Below are 14,934 nucleotides of genomic sequence, written 5' to 3'. Positions count from 1 at the left end.
TTGAATTTCCGATTAAAATTAATTTTCGTCTAAATAAAAATTCTGCAGCTTTGACAAATTGGTTAAATAGAAATTATGTAAAATTAAAAACAGAAAAAATAAATATTCTGTAAAATTAAAATTCTTTACAATTTTAATTCTGCAAAATTAAGATTCTTTTAAAATACAATTTTGCAAAAATAATATTCTACGGAATAAAATTCTATTAAGTAGGAATATGCCATAACAAAAAGTAAAGATTTTTTTATGCTTTTGAAATATGTTAAAGTTGAAATAATTTTACGTAATTTTTTAAAGTTTAGATAATTTTCACTGTCTAGTTTTGAAAATATTTGCAATTAAATTAACATTGTGTCTTATGGAGTTAACCTCCCTAAACTTATAAAAGTTTTTTTTTTTTTTTTTTTTTTTTTTGAACAATTTTAGTAAAGATATTGTCTTACAAATATGATTTTTTGATAAATTAAACCCCTAAAATAATGTAAAAATTTTTTTAAATGAGCCTTCACCGTCAATTAATATATAAAAAAGATTTTTAAAGTGAACTAAATAAATATTTCGGCAAAAGTTCCGTGGAACATGGCAGCATTGTATTTTTTTTTAATTAAACGTAATAAAATCGTTCAAATAATTATAATTTATAATGATTTTAGTTTAAATGAATTTTTGTGAGTCACCCGGTATAATAATTTTCTTTTGCCAATATCTTATTAATTTTACGATATTTATCCTAAATTCTTTGCATTTGTGACTCGTAGTAACGTAAATATACTTCAAAATTACACTGAGAAAAATAATTTCGTAATAATAAGAAAATAATTTAGTTGAGCTTTTTTAGTTGGCGTTACTAAAATATGGTTGTCACAACAGAATAGAAAGTGGCAATAAATCGGGAAGTTTAGTTGGCTCTACCAAAAAATGTATTTGAAGCTTTCATGTTTACGAACTAAATAGTTTGGTTCCCAGTACTAAATAGCTGACATGCTGTATTGCGCACGCGCTCTTCTCGTAAATATGGCGTCGCTTCCCATTCACGGGATGTCAACATTAACCATATGTCGTTCGCGTCGTGAAGTTTCAGTGTTGAAGTTTTTATGTTTTTCAGACATTTTTTAAAAAAAAAAGTTTGTGTAGTGAAAATAAATAAATAAAACTTGTTACAAGAACGAAAGTTTTTTTCCAGCTTTTATACATTGTGAAAATGATTTAATCTCAAATTGTTAGTAGGATTCGTAGAGTAGTGGTCAGCGTTCTCGACTAGCGTTGCGTAGTCTGAGGGTTCGAGCCCCAGCAGTGTTAGGTTTTTTCCGCGATAGAAATTAATTTAAGTAGGCATAGTTAGGTTATATAAAGAGAAAAGGGTGAAACAAAAAAATAAGTTGGTTGAGAAAACAAAAAAAAAATTTTCAGTTAACTAAATTTTTTGTTTGCTTAAAAACAATAAGTTAGTTGTGCAAAACAAAAAATTTGGTAGACCGAACAAAATGATTCAACGAAAAAATTTAGTAGCCCGAACCAAACGGATTAGTTGCACATATATCAAATAAAAAATTTGGTAGAGAGAACCAAACTTTGGTAGATGATACTAAACATTTTTCTCAGTGTATAGTTTGCTGATTTTATAAAATTGTTTTAAAATATATTTTTTTTAAAGCACGCTTGACTTCAATTTGTGGCACATTTTTTCTTAAATCATAATTTTGAAAAATTATCTTTAATGTTTATTCATTCGTCTCTGAAAAAACATACGTGACATATAGTGAAAAACAAATTTTTTGTATCAATGGACTCGTGAAACGAAATTGCATCTAACTGTCGTAATTAGAATTATAAATCTTAATTATTTATACAATCTTCTAGAGCGAAGAAATATCATTCGAAACGAGGCATTTGGAAATTTGTATTAGAAAAATTAAATGATAATTAAAAAAAAATATGAATTTGCCAAAATGAAAAATTTTAATACAATTATTATAAACGCAAATTTGTATATAGAATTCACACATTTAAAGATCCATTATATATTCTATATGGTTATTTGATTAATCTCAATTAGTTCGAGAGATTTTTTTTTAAGAAAATATGCGCGATAATTTACACATATAATATAGGACATATAGTGAACATTTAGTGGCTTTCAAGTAACAAGCGCCTTGGTCCCTTAGAATTCTCCGCATGCACGATAAATATACAATATATTATGTCAGTATTTCATCTTAATAAATAGACTTGCAAATCTTATCCAAGAATATCTTCTGTGGGCCTGATTTTGTTTTTGGCACGTCAACTAAGGAACACATTCATTAAAAATTAAACGGCTGTGGGTCCATGATCATCAAATGACGAGGACAAATCCACAGTCTCATAAATTTGACTGTCTAAATTAGTTCGCAAAATTTGTCTGGAACTTTGAGATACTGTACATTCTTCATTTGAAACACCCAAACCATTTTCTTGAGCACTACTACTACAACAACAACTACTACTACTACTACTACTGGTAACAGTCACAATTGATCCATTTGTTCTCGAAAGTTCGGCAATCACATTCGATATCCTAAGAGCAGTTGGCGATGTGATTATTGTTAGATTATTTCTTTGTTCCAAATCAATGGGACTGCTCAATTCGGATACATCATCTTTTTCTTGAAAAAGTTTTCGAAGATCACTACCGAGTCTTACATCGTCGGGACTGACGTCTGAGTCAGCTGGAATTGTTAAATTCAATGATTGATAGTCCGGAGGTCGTCTCCCGCGGAATGTGTTGCCCAATTCACTAAGGGGAATTCCAACTTCTTGCGTTGCCCAGACATCACTGTTTTGATGACATGATCCTCGTGGGGTTCCTGTGAATTTTGGTTTCCATGCATCCTCCATCGAATGCCAACGATGTGGTCTTGATATTCCAATAGTTGAAAACGAAGAAATTGTCCCGAGACTATTGGCAGGTACAATTCGATGTGGAAATCGAGGTGAACCTCGAATTTTCTCACGTGATGATGATGAATTATTTGCGCTCGAATCTGTTGGAAACAAAATATTCTACATCAGAATTTTTAATCTGAGATAAAAACACTATATAGATGGGGCAAAAAATTGTAGGTTATGTTTATGATAGTTTGATGTAAAAAATACGTTTAAAGCCTAAGCACAATAATAGAAACGTAACCCAAGCAGCACGGTATATCCCCTGAATATCCCTTGAATACCACCGTGGAATATTCCCATGATCTTCCAGGAAAATCAAAATGTCCGCATCATGCCCTACTGAAAATCCCTGTATAAGATCTTGTACAATTTCCTGTACAGGATCAGCAACTGAACTTGTACAAGTTCTGACCAGTTCGTGTACAGGAAAATGCATACGAATTTGGAACAAGTTCATGTGTGAGATCTTGTACAAGATCTGGTGCAAGATCTTGCACAAGAAAGATACTTGTACAAGAAAATGTACATGATCTTGTACAATTTCATGTATAAGTACTTGTACATGAACACGTTCATGTTCTTGCACATGTATAGTTGTAAAAAATTTTTTAAAATAAAATTTGAGATTTTGATCATTTTTAACCACTAAAATTCGTAACTCATGCATGCTAAAAACTATTGCGCAGCTATAAAGGTTAAAGTAAACTATTGCGCAGCCTTTGAAGTTTTTAATTTTTAGTACAGAAAAAAAAAATTAACATGTGCAAGAACATGGACGTGTTCATGTACAAATACTTATACATGAAATTGTACAAGATCATGTACATTTTCTTGTACAAGTATCTTTCTTGTGCAAGAACTTGCACCAGATCTTGTACAAGATCTCACACATGAACTTGTTCCAAATTCGTATGCATTTTCCTGTACAGGAACTGGTCAGAACTTGTACAAGTTCAGTTGCTGATCCTGTACAGGAAATTGTACAAGATCTTGTACAGGGATTTTCAGTAGGGTGGGAATATTCCATAGTGACATTCAGGGTATATTTCAGTGACATTGAGGGAATATTCCTCGGTGACATTCATGGAATATTCCAGTGACATTATAAGGGGATATTCAGGTGATATTGTGGAAATATTCCAGTGATATTGAGGGAATATTCCACGGTTACATTGAATTTTTTTTTAAAATATGTTTTTAATCTTCCTGCTCATTCAAATAACAATTTATAACACATTTCTATTATTTCAACACTTAAAAAAAATTCAATATAACCGTGGAATATTCCCTCAATATCACTGGAATATTCCTTTAATATTACCCTCAATGTCACTGGAATATACCCTGAATGTCACTCTGTGGAATATTCCCATTATGCGGACATTTTGATTTTCCTGGATGATCATGGGAATATTCCACGGTGGTATTCAAGAGATATTCAGGGGATATACCGCGCTGTTTGGGAACCGGAATTATAATCGCAATCGCAAACGGAAGAATTAGTAAGAGAAGAACAACAATATATGACTATCCTTCTCTAACACATTCTTCCGTTTACGATTGCGATTACGGTTACGTTTATATTCTAGGGTGTAGTTCCGATTAGCCCAAAATTCCAATCTTTTTGAAACTACATCCACGTATTTTGATGCGCTGATTACGAAAATGTTAGTAAAAATTGGCGCAAATGTGATTATCATGGTAAAAATCATAAAAAACACCATAAAATTGTGGTTTTTTGCAATTAACACGTAAAAAACGCAAAATTTCGAAAAATGTTTTAGACAAAAGTTGTACGTCTTAAAAAAACACACATTTTATGTAATATACATTTTTCACCTGAACTCATTAGATAGAGGAAGTTACGCGAGAGAGGTCGGATATGGGTGAAAGTATTCTGCAGACAAAGTCGGGTGGGATCCAAATTTCTCTCTATAGTTATGATGTGCACTGTTTTTCCATCATTTTTGATGTTTTTTATTGTTTTTTTTATTTTTCTCAAAAAATAATCACTTTTGGTAAAAAATAGATAAAACATAAAATGTGTGTTTTTTTGAGACTTACAACTTTTGTCTAAAACATTTTTCGAAATTTTGCGTTTTTACGAGTTAATCACAAAAAACCATAATTTTATGGTGTTTTTTTATGGTTTTTACCATGATAATCAGATTTGCGCCAATTTTCACTATGATTTTCGTAATCAGCGCGTCAAAATACGTGGATATACATAGTTTCAAAAAGATTGGAGGTTTGGGCTAATCAAGTTAAAATAATCATAAACATAACCTACATTTTTTTTATAATTTCTTTGAATTTGGATCTTCTAAATAGGTAAATGTTATTTTACAATGTTATTTATAGATCTGAGATTATTTTTTCATAAAATTTATTAAATTAAATTTTTTTTTTGAAATTTCATTACTGTTTTAATTAATGTATAACAATTTTTTAATGTCCCTATTTATGGAACGGTAAAAAAAAGGTATTCCAATTCGACGGACCTCGTTTTTTTATAATTGTACGTATTTATGGAACAGATATAAAGATAAAAACAATAATAATTGTGGTTCTCAATGTGAACTTCATATTATAAGAATTTTTTATTTAATAACAACAAAAAGTTTATTTGTGTCATTGATAGTTTTATTGAATGTATCTGTAATTATGCACAATGTTATTTGTTTCATAAAAAAATCGAAACCTAACCTAAAAAAAGTGTAATATATGTATATCAAACTCTATGTTTCTTTATTTATTTAACAGTTAATTTTTTAATAATAGCATCCGTTATAAGGAAGAGGAAGAGCATATTAATTTTTAAAAAAAAATGAAAAATGAATAGATGATTTTTTAAAAAGTCTGCAAACCGTTTCGTAGAATATTAATTTTACAGAATAGAAATTCAAAAGAATCTTAATTATGTAGAAAGAAGATTAGAAAAAAATATTAATTTAACATAATATTCTTCAGTTCGAATATTAATTTTACAGAAAATGTAAATGGTCGAAAATTAATTTGACAGAAATAATTGGACGCGAATATTAAATTTTACCAATCAGAAATTATTATCACAAAAATTGTAATTGCGGTCAATTTTAAACTTAACCTCAAAATAGTTGTGTCAAATTGATTTTCGATCTTTTCGACAATTTAATTTGCATTTTCTGTAAAATCAATATTTGAAAAGAAGAATATTATGTTGATTTAATATTCTTTCTAATCTTCTTTCTGCATAATTAAGATTCTTTTGAATTACTATTCTGAAAAATTAATATTCTACAAAACAACGTTTCGCACAAATTGTGATTTCATCAAATTCAGTTTCTGGCTAATTAATTTTGTCTAAATAAAAATTCTGCTTTTCTGTCATTATTTGGGATCAAAAATTATCGTAAATTATCAAAATTAAAAAAAAAAAATTTTTTGGCCATTTTAGAAATTTTATTTTTTAAAAATTTTAAAATTTTTAATTAATTTTGTTTAGGGGTAACTATTTTAAAATAAAATTTTTTTCAACATGCACGATAAACGCGACTTTCCGTGCAGGTACAGCCGGCGGAAAGTAGGCTTTTGCCGCCCAACCACCAATAGCGGGCAGAAAAGTAATTTTTTGGGTTATTTAAGACACATTTTTCAAGTTGAGTATTTTTAAATAATTATTTCACCAAATTTTTAATATTTTTAAATAATTTTATAAAATATAATAATATAAATTTCCCTCAAACATAATAAAAATATATCCAGTATCTTTAACATACAATATTTGGTCATTGGTATTTCTCCAGTTTACTTCCTTAGGCGTCTTGTTTATCGTACAATGGGACAAAAAACATCGTGTGCAACACGGGCGGAAAGGTCAATTCCTTACCTCGTGCGGCAAAATTCACACTCGGTCAGGAATTGACTACTTTCCGCCCTTGCCACACAATCTACTATTTTAGAACCTAAAATCATTTTTCACAATGGAAAAAATGAAAAAAAAATTTTTTTACAATTTTTGGTTCCTCTCTTCACGAGGAAGCTTTGTATTCGTGACGATTTTCGATTTTTTAAAAATTGGTTATATGGGCTTATTTTTATCTAGAATGCATATATTTGAAGTTTTACACAAATGTCCGGATGTATGTGTGTGTGTGTATGTCACAAAATCTTGTGTACAAATTATCTCTAATACACTTCGATATTTGTCCTGAAATTTTATAGGCTTATTACAATACCTAAAATCAGACACAAGGATTTCTAAAAATATCCATATAATTTTTTTTTATTTCACTTTTTCAAAAATTCAAAAATACGTTTTTTAACCAAAATTTTTTTTACACTGTAAATATAATTTTTTTATCCAAAAAACTGATTTCTCGCATTAAAACAAATTGATTAATCTATATAAAGTCTATATTTTACTTAAAATCTATAAATTATACCATTTTTTAATTTTTGATAAAAAAAAATTTTTTCGTATTTTTTGAAATTACTTTTTTTTCATGAAAATTTTTAATAAATTTTGTCAAAACCGTATTCCTGGCATAAAAACGAATCGATTGATGTACATAAAGTTTACATTTTACCAATATTTGTAAAATTGATCGCTATTTTAGTTGTAATCCTTCTTTCAATCTTGAATATAAGTGTATCATGATGAGGAAGCTAAATGGTCATGAATTGAAAACCTTATTTTTTATTTTTTAGAAATTTTATTTTTTGAAAAAATTAAATTTATTCAAAATCCATGCGACTGATTGTTCAGAATTATGAAAAAAGTGTTTTAAAAAAATTAGCAATGAAAAATAATAAAATTGCGACAAAAAAATTTTAGTTTTTGAAAATTGCGATTTTTATTAAAAAAATTATTAATGAATTAATTGTTTTTCAATTTTCCCTAGTATATTACAGTTTTAAATATTCAATATTATCGGAAAAAAAATTGACAACCTTAAACAGCCTTAATTTCGAAAGTTTGAAATTTCAGCGGTCCCTGCCGGCCCTTAAAATTAATAGCGAAAAGGAATCATAAATTTTTCTTTGCAATTTTAATTGCTTACTGCGCAGTTACAAATGTAAATAACCTTAATTGCACAAATTAATAATAATTGAGTACATACTTAAAAATTCTAAACTATTTAAAAAAGTATTTCTGACATAATTATATATTCCTGTGTAAATATAATTTTATAAAATATTTTTTCAATTAATTTTTTCGTTTACATTTTATCCATCACTTTATATTTAGTAGGTAGTTAGCTTTACATTTCATTTTTTCTTTCTTTCTTTTTTTTTTTTTTTTGATACCCTGTGAAGATGGAGTAGTCAATTAAGTCGAGTAAAGAGTAAAAGGGAATTTGTAAACTTACGAGAGGGAAGGATAAAGTTGACCCTTGGTTCGGAGCTTTCTTTGCGTCGAAGCCCGAGGCTCAGTCGGCGATCTTCCTCACTTGTAATGCTAATTATTGGTCCTGACCCGCATCGAAGATGAGAACGAGTGCCCTGGGCGTCCACTTGATAAGTTGAAGCAGCTTTCGTCCCTGGCACTAAACCAGCAATGTATCCCATATGAACTCTCAACGCTGATGCAACACCTACAAAACCATACACCTAATGTCAATATACTGTTGACCCAGTGGCTTAATGGTCAAAATAGTAGTAGATCTCTATTTCTAGAGGAGAGTCATGGACAACGTTTTAATACCCTCGGAATATGGCATCGACATACACTGTCCAAGAGATGCTTTCAAATTATATGGTAAAATCCCTGGCTATTTCCTCTCGTATATATACGTATATCTTTTAGAAATATACGAGGGGGAATTTACTAGTTAAAAATGTGTACACTTGACTACCGGTATTACACCTCATATTATCCTTATTACTAAGTTATTACACGTTATTACAGAGTATTACACATTATTACAGAGATATTACAGAGTTTTTTGCGTTATTACAGCACTGTAATAACGCATTATTACACGGTATTACACGTTACTACATAAGTATTACAGGAAGAGTGTACACTTGACTACCTGAATAAATTCCCCCTCGGAAATATATCTACAAATATTCTTATTCCTTTTTCTTTATATTTTGAAACAAATTTTTTTATTCCATTTAAGGGGTAACATCACCCATCAGAGCATGTAAAAATAGAGTCTATTTCAATAATTTATTTTAAAAAAAAACGGTACAGTAAAATGTTAGATTTTTTAAACTTAAAACACATGTATTAAACTAAACTAAAATAAAAAAAGAATATGGGTCATTCCATTTTATTTCATCTATAGTCGTTGCGGCCTATTTTTAGAAAAATTTGGTATTTTGTATTAATGACTTTTAATATCCGTACAATTCAATTTTGACAATTATTTTATGAAATTTTTTTTTATTTACGTTGAAATTTAGTTTTTAAGTTGAATTGAACGGAAAATAGGTTAGTTTGACAACTTTGGAAATTTTATAAAAAAGAACAGAAATAATTCAGTTAGTAAATTTTTTTTCATTAATATTTGTTTAAAATAGTCTACTCTCTAAATTTGAATCAGCGATAAGTATACCACTGGTACCAATCAGCGGATATACGCTAAAAAATCAGTGAAATTCCACTAATTCATCAGTGCATATAAGCTGATTGGAATCAGTGGTATACTTATAGCTGAGAATCAGCGAGATTCCGCTGATTCAAATTTAGAGAGTAATTTACCAATGTTAATTGATAATTGTGTAAAAAAGGTCAAAATACTACGTGAAAATTAATATTCAAACTTACCTGTAAAATGTCAAAATTTGTCACATTTTATTTATATTTTCCAAGAAAGTTTATAAATATTATAAATTTATTACTACCTAACAATAAGTACTTTTCATGTATTTTCACATGATATGTTGGCTTTTTATTTTTATAATATAGAAATATGTAAAATTTCACCTTGAATATTGAACTTTTCAGGATTTTATCAGATTTTGAACGCACTTATATCTTCGCAGGCGATTAATGAAAAAATCCCATTTTGGTTTTAAAATTTATGTTAAATCTTCTTTATTCATCTTATCAAAATTTGGTGATGGGGAACGAGCTACTTTTTATTTTTATTCACTTTAAAAAATCCACCTTAAAATACGAATTTAAAGGTTAAAAAACAAATAATTTTATAAAACTGAAGTTGGTTTTCTCAATATAGATTTATTTGTATGAATATTATTTATAAAAATACTTGTTTTTTAACCTTTAAATTCGTATTTTAAGGTGAATTTTTTAAAGTGAATAAAAATAAAAAGTAGCTCGTTCTCCATCACCAAATTTTGATAAGATGAATAAAGAAGATTTAACATAAATTTTAAAACGAAAATGGGATTTTTTCATTAATCGCCTGCGAAGATATAAGTGTTCAAAATCTGATAAAATCCTGAAAAGTTCAATATTCAAGGTAAAATTTCACATATTTCTATATTATAAAAATAAAAAGCCAACATATCATGTGAAAGTACATGGAAAGTACTTATTTTTAGATAGTAATAAATTTTATAATATTTATAAACATTCTTGGAAAATATAAATAAAATGTGACAAATTTTGACATTTACAGGGAAGTTTGAATATTAATTTTCACGTAGTATTTTGACCTTTTTTACACAATTATCATTTAACATTGGTAAATTAGACTATTTTAAACAAATATCAATGAAAAAAAATTTACTAACTGAATTATTTCTGTTCTTTTTTATAAAATTTCCATAGTTGTCAAACTAACCTATTTTCCGTTCAGTTCAACTTAAATACTAAATTCCAACGTAAATAAAAAAAAATTTCATAAAATAATTGTCAAAAATGAATTGTACGGATATTCAAAGTCATTAATACGAAATATCAAATTTTTCTAAAAGTAGGCTGCAACGCGACTATAGGTGAAATAAAATGGAATGACCCAATAATTTTTTTTTTCATCACTTCAACCAAAATCACGTTTTTTAAAACAGCCTCAACAGGCGGTAGGTTTTCTATTTTCCATCAGTACCTAGACAAAAAATTAAAACGAATTATGAAAGAAGATGTTATTTGCTAGAGTACTACGTACGGTATTTTAAAAATATCGATTTTTATCAAAATGGCATATCATTTATGCCAAAAATGTTATTTTTCAAAGCAAATTCACTCAAAAAATAGCTGCAGAATGGAAACGCATCAACCAATTTAAAAAATCCTACGTACTTCCCTAAGGAATAGTGTCCTGAAGCTGCGGTCCAAATTTCAAGTAAATCCGTTAAAAACTGTGGGAGTAATCCTTCCGCCCATTTTGAAAAATCTTGTTTCGAGAAAAACGAGTTTAAGTTTGCAGTCATAAAAACAGAAGTCAACACTTTAAAAGTTGAGCTTACGCTCACGAAAATTACTACTCGTCAGTTTTAAAAAATTCAAAATGGCGGATCCAATATGGCGGATGACAAAATTAAAAATTTAACAGATTTACATGAAACATGTTGCTAGGGGGTTTCTGGGGTCGCTGATTACAAATATGACGTTAGTTTTTAAATTTTTATTTAAAATTCAAAATGTCGGATCCAATATGGCGGATGACAAAATTAAAAATTTAACAGATTTACATGAAACATGTTGCTAGGGGGTTTCTGGGGTCGCTGATTACAAATATGACGTTAGTTTTTAAATTTTTATTTAAAATTCAAAATGTCGGATCCAATATGGCGGAAATTTTTTTAAAAATGGGCAATTTTGCTTGAAACTTGTTACTCGGGGGTTTTTGAGGTTGCTCATTACGAATATGACGTCAGATTTTGAAAATTTTAAATGACATATCCGCCGAAAATTATTTTTTTAAAAATAGTTCCATATTTTTTTTCAACTTAAAACTAATGGGATACTATTTCTAACACTCTAAGGGACCATGTAAGCAAAAAAAAAATTCGATTTTTTTAAAAGTGTTTGGGCGATGTTACCCCTTAAAATCAAGTTGGTGAATTTTTAAATTTTCATATTGAGTGTAAGTTATAAATTAATTCGAAAATTTGTTCATTTTCACTGTCAGTAATTTCTAATAGTGAAAATGAATTAAAATCAGTAGAAGTGAAAATGGAATTATATCCCCTGTTAGATCCAAGTAAAAAAAAATTTTCTTTTATTAAAGAATATGGAATGCATTTATTCCTTTCGATTAACCTTAAGCCTTGCTATTGCGGAGCTAAAAGCATATGAGTTTCGTAATTGCTTGATTCATAAAAAGCTAACAATGTATAAATATGGTTTTTATCGCTTGTGTTGTGAGCCAATTATCGAAAATCTGTAAACTTATTGTCGTAACTATTATATAGTGTATAGTAATTCAAAAATGTCGGTTAACACCGTGACGAAGTTATCAATCGAAATCACAATCTATAGAAGGTGTAATTAATAAATTACAAGAAATTTTTATATCATTATCTCTAATCTGATTTAAAGCCTTTATATATAACTGTATACCATATATTTGAGTCATCGAATGTACAATTATTACTTTTTAGATATATGTGATATTTAATTTTTTATACTTTAATAATAACAGTTTATAACTATTTCATTATTAACAATTGTACAGTTTTGAAATTGTTCCATCAATGAGAATTTGACGAACTTTGTAAAGAGCATTTTGTAAACCAATAGAAAGAAATTTAGAAAAAAATTTTTATAGGTATGTTTCTGTTCTGCCTGCATGCCTAATCGATTGATGATGGGTTAAAAGCAAAATTCTTGTTATATTTTTTTTATACACTAAAATTTTGGAAACAAGTTATCTAGAAATAGTTGGTGCTAAAAACAGGGTGTCCAGCGGACCTTGAAATCCTTGAAAAGTCCTTAAACCTTAAAAATAATTTGTTACACTTACAATTGGATTGTTAATATAGTGTCACGTCACCGTAACATTTTTATAAAAATAATAATAATTAATAATAATTAATAAATAAATATTTATATAAAATAAATTCTTTTATAAATAAATATATTTGTAAATAAATAATTGTTCTTTAATAAACAAATATTTGTAAACAAATATTTGTGGATAAACAATTGTTTATAAATAAACAAATATATTTATAAATAAACAAATATATAATATAATCATGTCACCGTCACATTTTTTTATAATAAATAATAATTGTTAATAATTAATTTTAATAAAATAAATATTTTTGTAATATTAAATTATAAATAAACGTTTATAAATAAACAAATATTTGTAAACAAATATTTGTAAACAAATATTTGTAAATAACAAATGTATTGTTATCAGAAATAATCAATGTAAATCAATATGTAAAATTATTATATTTCATAGAGGTGTGATGTTCTTAATATTCAAAATTAGAAAAGACGATCTAAAAACCAGGAAATCTATTATGGAGTCACCACTACTAAAAGAAAAAGCAATAAAGATTTTTCGTGTCTGTGAGGTCCCGACATTGAATCTACCCATAGAGGCGAACTGGTCCCGCTGCGAGAAATACATTGGAAAATATTACTATATAATGGGAGACCTTTCACTAACAAGGCAGTCCCAAATTATACGTAAAAAGATCATAGTATCGATTCCCAAAATATATATACAAGAAGTTCTTCATAACAAGTGTAAAATACAGTTTTAAAGTGTTGTCATCAGTTAAAAGGTTTCCAGTAATAAAATCTTTATTACCTCAATAGAAGATCAAAGTCAGGTGCCAAGAAACGAAGATTGGGAAACTCCGCCACCACAAATAAAAAGGTAGTTTTACCAAATCAAATTAAATAGATTTTATAAAATATTTGATTGTCAATTAAGAACATTTACACTTTTATTTAAATAAATAATTTTCATTTTTAAAGAAACATTCATTTAATAATCCTTTCCCCAACTTAGTTAATTTAACTAAGTTAAATTAAGGAGTTAGAACAGGGTATAATTATAAGTTTAGATTAGGCAAAATTAATAATTATTTAAAATATGACATAACAATAGAACTAACAAATATGGTTTGTTGTTGCAAAAAAATTTGCATTCATTAAAAAAAAAATTTTTTTTTTTAAACTTCTGACATTTATTTATTTTTACAAATGATGGAATAATAAAGATTTTTATTTTTTACCATAAATTATAATTTTTTCATAACTCGAAAATTTTTTCAACTTTTTTCAATTTCTTTTTATTATTACCTACTTTTTATTTTCTGAATCTTTTTGCTTTCTCAAGAGGAAGCTTTGCATTCGTGACAATTTTTGATGTTTTAAAATTGGGTTATATGGACTCATTTTTATCTAGAATTAATATATATGAAGTTCTGAATAAATGTCCAGATGTATGTTTGTGTATGTGTATGTCACAAAATATTGTGTATAAATTATCTCAGAAACGTTTTAACGGATTGTCCTGCAATTTTGTATGCTTATTGTAATCATTAATACCTAAAATCTGACACAAGGATTTCCGAATATATTCATATTTTTTTTACAATTTTTTTAAAATTAAAAAAATTTTTTTTTCAAAATATTTTTTTCTGTGTAAATTTAATTTTGTTTGGTAAAAAAACTTATTTCTTGCATTAAAACGAATCTATTAACCTACATAAAGTTCATATTTTACTAAAATCTATAGATTAAATAATTCTTTTGAATTTTTGAAAAAGATTGTTTTTTCCATTTTTTGAAATCACTTTTTTTTATATAGAAATTTCAATTAATTCTTGTCAAAATTGTATTCCTGGAATAAAAATGAATCAATTGATGTATATAAAGTTTATATTTTACCAATAATTATAAAATTGATCCCTATTTTAGTTGTAATCCTTCTATTAATCTTGAATATGTATATAAGTGTTTCATGATGCAATTTCTCCTTTTATTCTGAAAATTTATAAAATTCGCGATTTTCCCTTTTTACACACTATATAAATATTTCCTTAAATTTGATTTTTCTTCATTTTTTTTTTATAAAATTCTAATGTTTTTTTTATTTTTTTTTAAAATTCTTTTAATTGGAATTCCTAAAATTATATTTA

The 14,934-nt window shown here is 27.4% G+C and overlaps 1 protein-coding gene across 4 annotated transcripts in view; it reads right to left on the bottom strand.

Annotated features, from left to right (window-relative positions):
• Nucleotides 1–407: 407 nt before the first annotated feature.
• Nucleotides 408–14,934, bottom strand: part of LOC127276638 (gamma-aminobutyric acid type B receptor subunit 2) — a 225,943-nt gene continuing 211,416 nt past the window's right edge. For all 4 annotated transcript variants that reach the window (XM_051297219.1, XM_051297227.1, XM_051297236.1 and 1 more), the window contains 2 exons: nucleotides 8,280–8,504; nucleotides 408–3,023 (listed from right to left, as the gene is read on the bottom strand). In XM_051297219.1, the coding sequence (XP_051153176.1) occupies nucleotides 2,311–3,023; nucleotides 8,280–8,504 (938 nt within the window). In that variant the 3' untranslated portion in view covers nucleotides 408–2,310. The remainder of the gene's footprint in view (nucleotides 3,024–8,279; nucleotides 8,505–14,934) is intronic.

Source organism: Leptopilina boulardi, unplaced genomic scaffold, assembly GCF_019393585.1.
Source record: "Leptopilina boulardi isolate dan_hultmark-lab unplaced genomic scaffold, ZJU_Lbou_2.1 LbouV2_103, whole genome shotgun sequence".
NCBI classification, from domain to species: Eukaryota; Metazoa; Arthropoda; class Insecta; order Hymenoptera; family Figitidae; genus Leptopilina; species Leptopilina boulardi.
Note: the sequence above shows the minus strand (reverse complement) of the source record. Positions and strands in the feature narration are given on the sequence as shown.